This window comes from Pyrus communis, chromosome 16, assembly GCF_041283825.1.
Source record: "Pyrus communis isolate YQ-2024b chromosome 16, ASM4128382v1, whole genome shotgun sequence".
NCBI lineage: Eukaryota > Viridiplantae > Streptophyta > Magnoliopsida > Rosales > Rosaceae > Pyrus > Pyrus communis.
The window spans coordinates 24,157,332-24,169,685 of record NC_142580.1 but is presented as its reverse complement, the minus strand read 5'-3'; the positions used below and the strand labels follow the sequence as shown (position 1 = coordinate 24,169,685).

The window sequence follows — 12,354 nt, the reverse complement described above, 5'->3', positions numbered from 1 at the left end:
CAATTTGTCACATCCCGGCCCGAGGCGGATCACTTCTCGGGCCCGCTTCACCACCGTAGCATGATATTGTCTGCTTTGGGCTTACCATTCCCTCACGATTTTGTTTTTGGGAACTCACGAGCAACTTCCCAGTGGGTCACCCGTCATGGGATTGCTCTAGCTCGTTCTCGCTTAACTTCGGAGTTCTTACGGAACCCGAAACCAGTGAGTTCCCAAAAGGTCTCGTGCTAGGTAGAGATGGGATTATACATATAAGGATCACTCCCCTGGGCTATGTGGGATGTTATAATAAGATCCAAACTAAAAATTTCAAAAAAAAAAAAAAAAAAAAAAAAAAAAAGGAATCAACTACCTGATATATTGTAATTTGAACACAAAATATATCAATAAATGCAAAACCTTGAAAAACTATGAAACTTGAATCTCAGAACCTGTAATGCAGTGCCAATTACCTCCAAACAACGAAACTATGAAGAACGGCGATTAATTACAAAACTCCAGGTAAAAATGAATAACAACGAAGATCACGAATCCAAAAAAACAAATCTCAGAACCTTCAGTTTCGGGAAAAAAAAAATCTCAAAAGCTTCAACAAAGCTTCAATTGAAGAATAATTCTTACTTCCAAAGACCTAAACGAACAACACAAAAATCAAAATTTCAAAAAAATGGAATCTCAAAACCTTCGCCCAGTTCACGAAAAAAAGTTAAAATCTGTAGATTGAAGAACTCTGCAACATTTTAGCAAAAAAGAGCCCTTCCAGTCAATTGTGCTAATTTCAAAGTAACTAAACTAACAGATTAATTAACGTAAGTTAACCTATAACCATTAGGGGAAAAATTGAGAAATCAACTTATTATTTAGGTTGGGCCATTTAAAAGTGGACTTTGTACTAACCATTAAATAAACTTACAACATAATTTTTGGTTAAAACTCAAAGTTTTAAAACCCTTTTGGTTAGTTTTCCTCAAAAAAAATTGTTTTATTTATTTAATTATTTTATTATCAGAGTTTCTTATTATCGTTACTAGGAGAAATTTTACTTGACCTATTGTCTAAAATTCAAATCAACTAGTATAATATTAGTTTAGACAAAAAGACAGACTTTCAATTTTAAAGTCAACGACCTAACAAAGGTTTTTCTCTCTCTCTCTTACGTCATACTCATAAATGTTTTATCCTCTTAAAAGTGAGACTAAAAATTATAAAACACATTAAAAGTGAAAATATCAAAGTAATTAAAAATCAAACACATTAGTGAGACGCACTACCGCCTGATGTAGCCTGAAATTTGTATGAACATCTTGAATTGTAGCGAAGTTCATTTTATCAAAATTTATGAAAATGGGATTTTGTAGAGTGTACCATCCATCAGCCCTGATTTCATATGGAATTTCAAACACTTGCCACTTCCTAAAGATATTCTTCATTCCTTCTCAGCAATTACCACGAAAACATCCTTCCCAGACCACCTCCTCCTCTCGCTTTTGGCTGGGGGATTGATGGCAGCTCTCTCAGCTTTTTCCATACGGTAACCAATCATCACCTCTCTCCTCTGTCTCGCTCGCAATATTATTTCATAGAAGCTTAATTCCTCACCATCCCGTAGATAGAGATCTGCTTGCCTTATTTGCAACTCATTACCCTGTTAAAAGCAGAAATATATATAGTTTAATAAAAATACGGTTTTTTAATGATTTTATCCAAGATACTAAATTAGGCGATTCTACTGCTTTACAAGAAGCAGTTTATAGAATTTCAACTTGCATTTTCATATTGAAAGGATATCTGCTCCGTATTAGCAGTGTTTGACTCAGGGCATCAATCAAGACTTACTCTGCATACTAAAATCTGGTAACCACATTTTTAAACCAACGATTTGTCAAACTACCACAGGGAGGGTGAGCAAAGGTTGGAACTATGCAATTAGCGTAATTAATTTCATTCCCTTGTCAGTGACTTGGATGGTAAATCAGCGACGATGTTAGCAAGATCATGATCGAGCCTTGGAATCAAGTCACATGTTTTAGAGGACATTTTGATGGGAGAGACTATGCTAAGTCTATTTTGGCTGCAATAAAGTTCCGGTTCTGCCATGGTAATAGTATGGAATCGTATATAACATTGTTATCAGAAAAAAATTAAAAAGAAAAAAGAAATTATATATAAAAAAAGGGACGAATACCTCCTCAGCAAACAGCTCTTCCAACACATCATTTATCTGCCGATCCTCTGCTACCATTGCCAATGCCATGCTGACGAGCTCATTCGATAGCACATAATCACTGATCTTTGACATGGATAATAGATTTTTTGTCCTTGGGTCCAGAATTTCACTAATTATAACCGACTTATCTGAAGCTTGCTGCATTTCCCCTATCCATGACCCTTGATAGAAGCTTCCTCTTTCAGCATGTGTTACCATAGGGAGACGCTTAGCCTGGAATAACATAAAAATTGTATGCTTGGAACTGAGGATAGATAAACCATGAAAACTGATAACTCCAATCTCGTCAGCAACCACAATGATATCTTCACAAATGGTTCCCAGAAAATTAAATCTTTGATAATTGAAGTAAGAAGTAATTCTACTAAAAAGTGCCAAGTTGGATACAATAAACTATGAATATTAATACCCAGATGCATTACATGCTAAGCTTTCTAATTTGACTTGTGCCCAAATCGATGTATACAGATATGCAGATAGGAAGAGCAGTGAAGTCGACCCACCCAGAAAAAGAAAAGAAACACACAAAAAAAAAAAAAAAATCTAATCTTTTGCACCCACGAGTTTTTCAAAAGCCAATTGCTTAAGTTTGTTGTGTACTCAAAGATGTAGTCAAATCAAATCGCAGTTTACCTGAATATCACGAATTAAAAGTAAAGTGGCAAGAGATCTGGAATCAGCTTGAATTGCTGAATCCTCCACAGATTCATCAGCCAAAATTAAGATCTGCACAGATGAATTACAACATGAGCGCATTTTTAACCTACGAAGTGAATCATACATGTACATAATTATCAGAATCATCAGCAAAAAATAAACACCCTGCACAAGGCCTCCAATGGAGGTTGAAGCCTAGAGAGATAATCTAATGCACGCTTGTCACTAACTGGTCTACCACATTTCAGAGGGTAAGATAATATCACCGCTCAGATACGGTAACATTCAGCCATCAGGTTCTTTCCCATTGCAGGTCTTTTTCATGTTGATCATTTCACATACAACATGAATCCTCATTTTCGATAACTAAGAACTTTTCATCCTTACTCCTTTTTACTACTCAATATAAATACTTATAAAGAAGGGGCCATATATTTTTGCTGCTCACCGAATCAAAAGATTGCAAGGGAAGGCTCTCCAAATGACGCCGTATTACAGCATTACCCTCACGGTTAACCAAATTTATATTAACCAACCGGCTGACGTCGAGGCCACCATCAATTAGCTTCTTTTCCCTCTCCTTTTCAGCAACCTCGTTAAACATCCAGAGCTCAGAACCTTCGGCTAGAAAGGCATCCAATACCTAAATATCATATGCATGAATATAATTTTCTAAAGGTAAATTTAATAATCGGTTCACAGCACCAATGTAGATGTGGGAGTGAAACTTCTGAAAACCTTTAAATTTGAATCAAGAAAAAGCTGCATAGAGAAACAGAAAGCTGTCTCCGAGATTATTATTATCATCAGTATGTATACTATAACTGCTCCCTAAGTACTGGAAGCATGACTGCAGACATCTTGTGGCATTACCATAATCATATCCTCCATATCTCGCCGCCAACCACAAAAAAGTATCCTTTCTGTGGACTTTGGAACAATAAAATCTTGGGGTAGACTACCTCTCCAGACCTGCAGCATTCAGGCGAAGAAAAAGAAAAATTAGGGGCATCAATAGAAAGAACTTACCACAAGCATATCATCAATGTCCCTCCTCCATCCACAAAGTAGAATCTTCTGTGGCTTTCTTGCTGTTCGGGCAATATGTATGAAAGATGCCTCATTGACCTGAATGATCAAAGTGATTATACTTTTGTGAGTTTTAATTATGGTATCTCCCATTACTATAACTCCATGGTAGGCATCATCCTAATGCGGACTAGAAAAGATTATTCTTTAAATGATTGACCTCTACCTTATGGCCCTTTCTTTCCAGCTTTAGTTTTCTTTGATTGCATTTTCACTCAATTCCTGTTGATTGATTCTGACATTTGATCAAATTCTCATGTGCATAACTACGGAAGTCCTTTATTGCATTATATGGTAGGCAAAAATTGTGGCAGAAAGGGTGCACTAAATGGGGGGAAGACAGAGATAAGGGGACATGGGAAGGAGGAAAAGGCGCTTAAAAAAGCACTTCACTGTGACAACAGCCCTGGAGGATGGTAAAATAAAATTGACAGACCTCACAACATCTAAGGGCCACTACCTAAACAATCATAATCCTATAAATTGAATGATTTTATTTTTATCTTTTTCAAAGTTAAACACCAACACATTGAAAACAAACCTACAGCTTCTACAGTTATTGTTTTCCATAATTAATCATCAGAAAACTAATTGAATGAATGATTCATAACCAAATCAAATATAACATCAAGGGCGTGCTGCAATACTGAAAAACAGCAAGCAAATTATCCACTGATAGCCACGTCACCAGAAACTTACTTTCTTTAATGGACATTTCTTTTCTATACATGTACCATATTTTAAATACTCATATGATCTAGTGGTATCCAATCTCAACGTTGGAAGACCTGTTCAGATCTCATGGATGACAATTGTTGAATCAAAAGAATACCTGTAATATATTATTTATTTATTTGTTCTGGCACCCTCAAACAGTGAGCCTAAATGCACTATGATATGGGGCCTTTGAGAACTAAACTTAAATATGTTTCTTTTGGAAAAAGAATTATTAACTTGTTAACATTAAGTGGACCATCACCACACGCAAAAGAAGAAATAAAACAGAAAAAGGAGAATAGAGAAAACTGGCTGAAACACTAAGCTAACAGTTTGAAATTTCTATTACTTTAAATGAATTGGAAATCACCATTGGCAATGCTGCAGGAGCATAGGTATCGTCATCCTCTGCTATGACTAGCACTTCATCACCTTCCTTTAGAACATAAGAGTCATCGGGATTCAAAATAATCTTACCACCTAATGATGCCACCTTGACTCCACAAGGAATGGCATCAGGAAAACAGATCAATACATCCTCGAAATGCATGCCATCCAGCTGTGGCCATCTTTTGATGTAGAACTCACAATGTTCAAACCCAAGAATATCTTCCCAGATCTGCAATGGTCCACCGGGAAAACATAAAGAAAAAAAAAAATCAGTGACGATAAAAAACAAAACAAAGTCAAGTATGTGCGCTAACAGAAACTGACCTGTGCAAGTCCAGGCTGCCTAGCACATTGAATCATCAAACGACCAATTACATCATGAGCCACAACAGTTTCAACAAGATCTCCACCAACAAGTTTAACAAGAACCTCATTGTCAAGATCACTTAGTTCAACTACAATATGTCCTCGAAGCCCTTCTTTTACTCCAGTCAGACTTAAAACTGTTCTCAATGCACGGGCATCACTCTGCATTAAACCAACAAGTAAGGAATATATAGTATCAGTATCAGATATACGGGAACATAATTATTTTCATTCTGGTGTACCTGATCAGCATTTCCATCTTCCGCAAGGACAATTATTGCACGGGCCTTGGAAACAGATACCTGCAAATAGTGGTTTAAGCAAACGCATTGAGAAGATACCACGAATAGCTTCAACAGTATTTGATTGCAAGCACTCAATGCTTTAAAAAAACTAATATGGAGACTAGCCTAGGTGGTTTTATGGGAGGGGCTATCAAGAAAAGGCCTCTGCCAGTGGGAGCGGGCTATAGAATAGCCTAAGGCGCAGTCAAAGCAGCATCTGGTTGTTTGAATGTTTTTATTTATGTTAAAGAAGTCCAAACCCAAAATGACGTTTCTATTAGTTTATTATGACTATTAAGATGTGAATTAGAGAAATAATAAAAAGAGTAATGCCACGGATCCGCCCCCACATATATATATGTTAAGTAATATAATAATTTTAGGTACCGTGAGGCTATCCATGAAATACCTTGGTTTTACCTTCGCCTTTTAAAACATTGCAAGACATACACAATATATTTGATATGGGCAACACAAGGTGGTTGTTTGGTATAATATATAATTGATAAACTAACTTCAATTGGGAAAACAACTCCAATTGGGTAACAATTTAATCCTCTAAGACTATATTTCTCAATAACCTTAGTACAACTCATCATGGGCTGGAAAACTCTGACACGAAGGTCCATTGGGCTTGATAGCACCCAGGGATTAGGCCTAGGTGGTTAAGCGGGGTCAATATCGGTTTATGGCAGCCTTAATAGTGGACACTTATGGAGCCCGTGACACAACATTGTCGATGTGCTTTTCTGTTTTAAAAAACCCATGCTTTAATACCTTAATCTAATCCCGTGTTTTTCTAGATCCTCCCTTACTCCTTAGTATTACCCAAACAGGGTGTTTAAAAATTGGAACTTCCAAACCCCTTTTGTAGTCCCTCATCCACACAAACCACACTGGTTGAGAAATTCCTGGAAAAAGACTTTCTATCATCTTTATACAGCATAACAAAATTTATTTGATCAATTTTATAAAAGGAGGAAGAAAGTAACATTTGTAAGGGATACTTAATACCAGTAGGAGCGAAGGTGAAAAATAATCATAGAACTGAAGTTGATTTGAAAATAGGGAACTCTGAATTTCCTCAACAGAAAGTAAAGTTGATTTGCAAATAGTGAACTCCATGAGCGTCTGACAAAACTTACAGAAATTTTCTGAAGTTCAAAACAGTTTGGGAAATTAAAATTTCTCCGTATGATTTGATAAAAATATGACTTAAAAGTGAGAAGACCAGAGTGAATTGAGTTGTCACATGAATACTTGGTCCCAAGTTCCAACCTACATGAGTCTTTCTTTGCTGAACTGTATAACTATAATATTTCAGTGATCCTACTGAAGTAGGGATAAAATTCTGTATAAATTATTGGATAAATATATAAATTCATCCTATTTCAATGTCCCTCTCCTATCTCTCCTATCTGAGGATGTTTCACCTGAAACTGATGGACGTCGCAAAGGAGAAAATAATTCCGTGTTTTAAAGTAAAACAAACAAAAAAGGGCAAGCAATCATACCTTTTTCAAATCAGCCAAAATAAGAGGGCTCCCACTTCTGCATATTACAGATGTTCCCTTGAAATCAAACTCCATTTTAGCAATGTCAAGTTCCATTTCCTCTTTGTCTCGCTCAGCCATGACTACAACAATCCCTCCACCTAAACTCTCATTAGCTATTGCAAGCTGATTCAATAGTGATCCCTGAACTTATAGTGGAATTCTTAGCAACGGGAATAAAAACGCAATTCAAGCTACTAATTATTGTTCCCCAAAAGTAAAGCTCGAACATTTTTTTTTTTTTTTTTTTTGTTAAAATAAGCAGCTCAGTTAGACATTACCAATTTATCACTCCAACCAAGTATTAAGGTATGGTTTTGCTCAACCACCTCACTTCTCCCTTTCCTCAACGAATCGAATTTCTCCGAAATTGCATCAGAAACAAGTCCAAGCATCATTGCAAATATGAGCATACCACCAAAGCTAATGGAAACTGATACAAGCCTTTCACCAATCTTTTCAGAGTCAGTATGGTTGCCAGAATCAGCTACATAAGTCCACGATAACCAAAGACATTCTGCTAAGTTATCATCTTTTACTCCAAAGAGTGCTAACCCCCCAAGACAAATTAGTAACAGAGTTGCAACTAACAATGCCAGCGGCTTAGAATATGGGTGGACAGATAACAACAGATCAACCCGATATGCTAGCTGTTTGTTTCGGGAAACTTCTTCTGAAATGTTTTCTGATGATCTTGATCTAGAGACATAATCGATGTACTTGAAAGCTAGGATAGGTATGGATAAAAGTGTGAGGGAGACCATAAGAGCTAATCTTTTTAAACTTTTGCTAGGGAGATCGCTTTCCTGCCCTGAGAAACTGATTAGCTCCACAGATTCGGATGAATTGTAGTCTTGCAGTTGAAATTCAAGCTTCGAAATATATTCCTGAGAAAAGTATGTGTGCCCAAATTAGCATGCTCTTATCATATTAACAAAGTTCCATCCATTATGTCGAAGAGAAATGAATAGGTCCAACTCATCTAGAGACACTACATCATAGTAACATTTGGACAGGAATATTCATCATTGAAAAGCAAAAGAGACCTTAAGGGCTGCCATCTTAACCGAGCAACAATCAGTTTATCATTCTTTGGTGTGAAAGGACTTCACATCTTAGTTCTATTCCAATTTAATCTTGCACTGAACAACAAGTATAAGGCTCTCACTAGGAACATAAATTTGATTTCCATATGCATGTAATGTTGCAGTCATCCATGTCTTTTTTTTTCTTCGGTCAATCACAAGTATTATCTGAAAGAATAACCAAAACTGGGAGAGGCTACACTTAAATACCTTAACTTTGCTTCGTTCTAGTATGTGTTTCCAGCAATGTATTAAAAGGTGGGGGCGTGGCCAAGGCGTCCAATGGATAGCCCAGCCTAGGCGTGAGGCGAAGCCTCAAGGAACTCAAATTTTAATATATATTTTATATATATATATATATATAAGTATATTTATAACAATATAACACTTTGTAAAAACAAATATAATTATAACTAAATCAAAGATAATATCATCTTCTTTATTACTAAGTCTAGTTGTACTTGGAAACTATGCCATATGGTCTTAAAATGTTGTAATTATTTATTTTATTGTAAGCAATTATAGAGAACTTCAAGGAAAATAAGGATGGGTGGTCACAATTATAGGAAAATTTCAAGCGAAATAAAGGCTGAATGTTGCAATTATAAGTAATTTAAAACGAAATAAAGGCTGAGTGAAGTAGTTATAGTATATCTAAAATGATATAAAGCAATAATTATGAGAATTTAAGGGCAAAGAAAGGGTTGAGTGGAGTATTTATAGGGTATTTAAAATTAAATAAATGGGGTGGAGTATTTATAGGGTATTTAAAATGAAATAAATGAGGAAAATAAAGGGTTGAGTGGAGTATTTATAGGGTATTTAAAATGAAATAAAGGCTGATTGGAGCAATTATTATGGAAATTTATGGGATTTGGAGAGAGAAAGTCTCTCCTTCGTTGAAACTTGAACGACAGAAAACATTTCACAAAAACCTGGATTTTGAAGAAAAAAACACCCAGATGAATGCCTCCGACGCCCTGAGGTGCGCCTTCGCCGCCCAGACGCGCTCTGGCGACGCCTCCGCCCACTCCCACGAAATTGAGGTGGCAACTCTCAGGCCCAGCCTTGGGCTAGTTTTTTAAAACACTGGTTTCCAGACTGAATCTCATTAAAGCACAATGCTTAATGGTTGAATTTGACTATAACATTTGGTATCTCATAAGCAATTTAACCAAAAATCAACCTACTCCTTGGACAGGGCATGATAGCTGATTCTGGTGATTTCAAATTATGGTTATTCAATTTTTGACAAATACAAATAAGACTAAAAATTCTTTCAATTTCCTGTCTATTCATATCAATGCGTCTTCAGGAAAATCAATAAAAAAGTGCAATACGAAAAAGAACGATGACATGTGAACTACAACTTGGTATATTTGTCGCTACAAATTAATTAATTTCAGATTTAAAAAACAGAAATACAAACAATTAATTTAAGTTATTACGTGAATCTAATATAGGTTTAGATTAATAAATAAAAGCAATATTCCATGTTATGTCAACTAAGTCTTCTTTTTCTTTCATTTGGTCATTAACTGATGGTCCTTGCTATTAGATTAGCTCAAATAATGTTGCTTTCGAATTTAGTTTTCAGTGTTTGGTTCCTTTTCTCGTACGATGTTCTTTAGTCTATGTTTGCGTGAGGGAGTTCCAAATCCCTAGTGATTTGGGGACCAGTTAGTAAGGAATGGTGCACAAAATGTTAGATAAAACGGGATTAGAAATGCATACTATTGCAAAGGCATGTAAGAGGAGGTTTGTCCGAACTAAAATCCCTTAAACATGCCTTTGCAATGTTATCTAACATTTTGTGGGTCCATTCCTTACTAGCTTGGAAGTCCATCACCCAAACATAGCCTTAATGTTTTTTGTTGTCTTCATTGGGATAGCACTATGTGTGCTTTGTTTTTTTCTTTTGTTCCTAATTCTGTCCAATTCCCACTTATTTTGCTTTCGAGTTCTCAAGCAATTTTCATTGAATTTCATATGTTTGTTGTTGATTTACGGAACATAAATTTCTTAACTGTAAAGGCCTATACAGAAAATTTAAATATATTTGCACAAGTAATCAATATTAAAGTAAAATATATATTTGCACAAGTAGTCAATATTTCATTTCTTTCCTCCTTAAACAAATTATCGTATGAATTCAGTGTAAATTATCGTACATTATTTAAAAAAAAATATTGACTAAATATAGTAAGCAAGAAAATACCTGCAAGTCATTGACTTTGATATGCAGACAGAAATTCTGGTACACCACTGATGAGAGTACCGTCGTCACAATCTGCCACATGAACAAAAAGGTAAGGTTAAGGCCCCAATTCGTCAATTCAATTCAATTAGAGAGAGAGAGAGAGTACCGCAGCTAAAATGCCCATTTTCCATCGAACCCTGAAGCCATGTCCCGGAGACCCAATAAACTTGTCGCCCAAAGCAACCTCCGATCTTCTTCTCGAAACGCCGTCAGAAGCGCTCGGGCTGGCCTGCCTGTCGACGTTTCGCCGCGGCTGCTCTCTCCGGCCACCGAAGTCGACTCTCCGTCGAAGCCTTTCGTGGTTGAAGGATCTGTGTAGGGCTGAGCTTGAGGACGAAACGCCGCGACTCGGCGGCGCGGAATTGGGAGACGAAACGCCGTCAAGCGGCTGCCGGTAATCGGGAGGGAGGTTTTGGGACTGGAATGGTCTGGGATTGGTCGGGAATCGTCGCGGGTATTTTCGAAATTTCGAAGAGTGTGAGTTAGCATGGATGAAGGGAGGTGAGGGAAAGTACCAGTCTCTGCTGGTGGAAGCGACTGCTGCTGAGTCGGAGTCGAGGGACATGGTGGGGATAATCTTAAAAGTTTAAAACTTTTTTTGGGACATTGAATTTCGTGATCATTTAGTTCTGCTAATCATACCTCTAAAATCATATTAACCGGAGCTTGTGGCAACCGATTTGGAATTTGGACAGGTTTCTTAAAAGTATGGTTGATTTGGAAGGGGAGTTGTTTTAATTTCAGGTAACAACAAAAGTTGTTGACCAAAAATTAACAGCCTAACTTATAATGATTTTCATACTAAAGTATTTTAAAAATGCTCACCAAGTATCATGACAAAGTTTTTCATTAATTCGTCTCTTCTTCCATAAAACTCTCAGAGAGAGTGATACCAGGTGATAATAGTCTTTGGGCTACATTTTTCAACGACAACTATATTAAAATGATATGGGTGTGTTATTCAATGACAAAATTGCTATAGGCTCTTCTTACACCTACAATTGTGTTATTGAAGATGCCAAACTATTGCATGAGGTGCGACTCTCGTGTGCCAACCTATTCCGAATTAAATCTTATTTTATTCCTTAATATTGTGAAATTATGAAAATGCCCTTGACAAGCTAAATGGAATTCCTACGTGGATGTATGAGTACTCTTCACTCTTTGTCCTTTTGCACATCTATCTAGGTAGTACATGTCCTTACGAAAACGGGAGTGTGAACGAGTTGTAAATTGAACGATCAACATACATTTCCTAATGAAGGGTAAAAGGTAATTTTGCACTCTCGAGAATCCATTACTTGTTTATCGAGACAATAGTGGGTTGTCAATATTGCGGGCTGCGGACTGTAATGTTGATGGCTTATTCGTTGGACTTGGTAAGCAAGTAGGCTTGTCTGCGTCAGTATTTTATTGTTTGGGTTTGAACCAAAGACACACACATATTCTTGAAGTACTCGATGTTACAAATGCCTGGATGCACACAAAACTGAAATTGGACTTACGATGAAGATTTTACAGAACTACGAAGCCGAAGGGCATTTTAGTACATTGTACTATTCCAAATATTGTGCACCTTTATCATTTTATTATTTTCTTGTTAGATTTTTGTCAACTCTCTCCCTTTCCCTTTGTGTTTCCCTACTTCAATGTCGTTCTTTTTCTCCTCCTTTCCCTTCTATCACTCTCTTCAACTTTCAAACTCTCCTCTTTCTCTCTTTGCAAA

The 12,354-nt window shown here is 36.6% G+C and overlaps 1 protein-coding gene across 4 annotated transcripts; it reads right to left on the bottom strand.

Annotated features, from left to right (window-relative positions):
- Positions 1-1,190: 1,190 nt before the first annotated feature.
- Positions 1,191-11,578, bottom strand: LOC137731713 (ion channel CASTOR). Of its 4 annotated transcripts, none has more exons than XM_068470901.2 (12): positions 10,735-11,578; positions 10,587-10,658; positions 7,565-8,170; positions 7,245-7,427; positions 5,689-5,748; positions 5,405-5,608; positions 5,061-5,309; positions 3,758-3,856; positions 3,333-3,527; positions 2,861-2,953; positions 2,186-2,440; positions 1,191-1,645 (listed from the first exon to the last, which is right to left on the bottom strand). In XM_068470901.2, the coding sequence occupies exons 1-12, from the start codon at positions 11,191-11,193 to the stop codon at positions 1,427-1,429; spliced, it is 2,694 nt and encodes an 897-aa protein (XP_068327002.1). In that variant the 5' UTR covers positions 11,194-11,578; the 3' UTR covers positions 1,191-1,426. The 4 variants fall into 4 exon arrangements, with proteins under 4 accessions (XP_068327002.1, XP_068327003.1, XP_088543791.1 ...); XM_068470902.2 differs by lacking the exon at positions 3,758-3,856 and adding an exon at positions 3,914-4,012 and having other exon boundaries at positions 10,735-11,447; XM_088687665.1 differs by lacking the exons at positions 3,758-3,856; positions 7,245-7,427; positions 7,565-8,170 and adding an exon at positions 3,914-4,012 and having other exon boundaries at positions 10,735-11,414.
- Between the last annotated feature and the right edge of the window lie 776 nt (positions 11,579-12,354).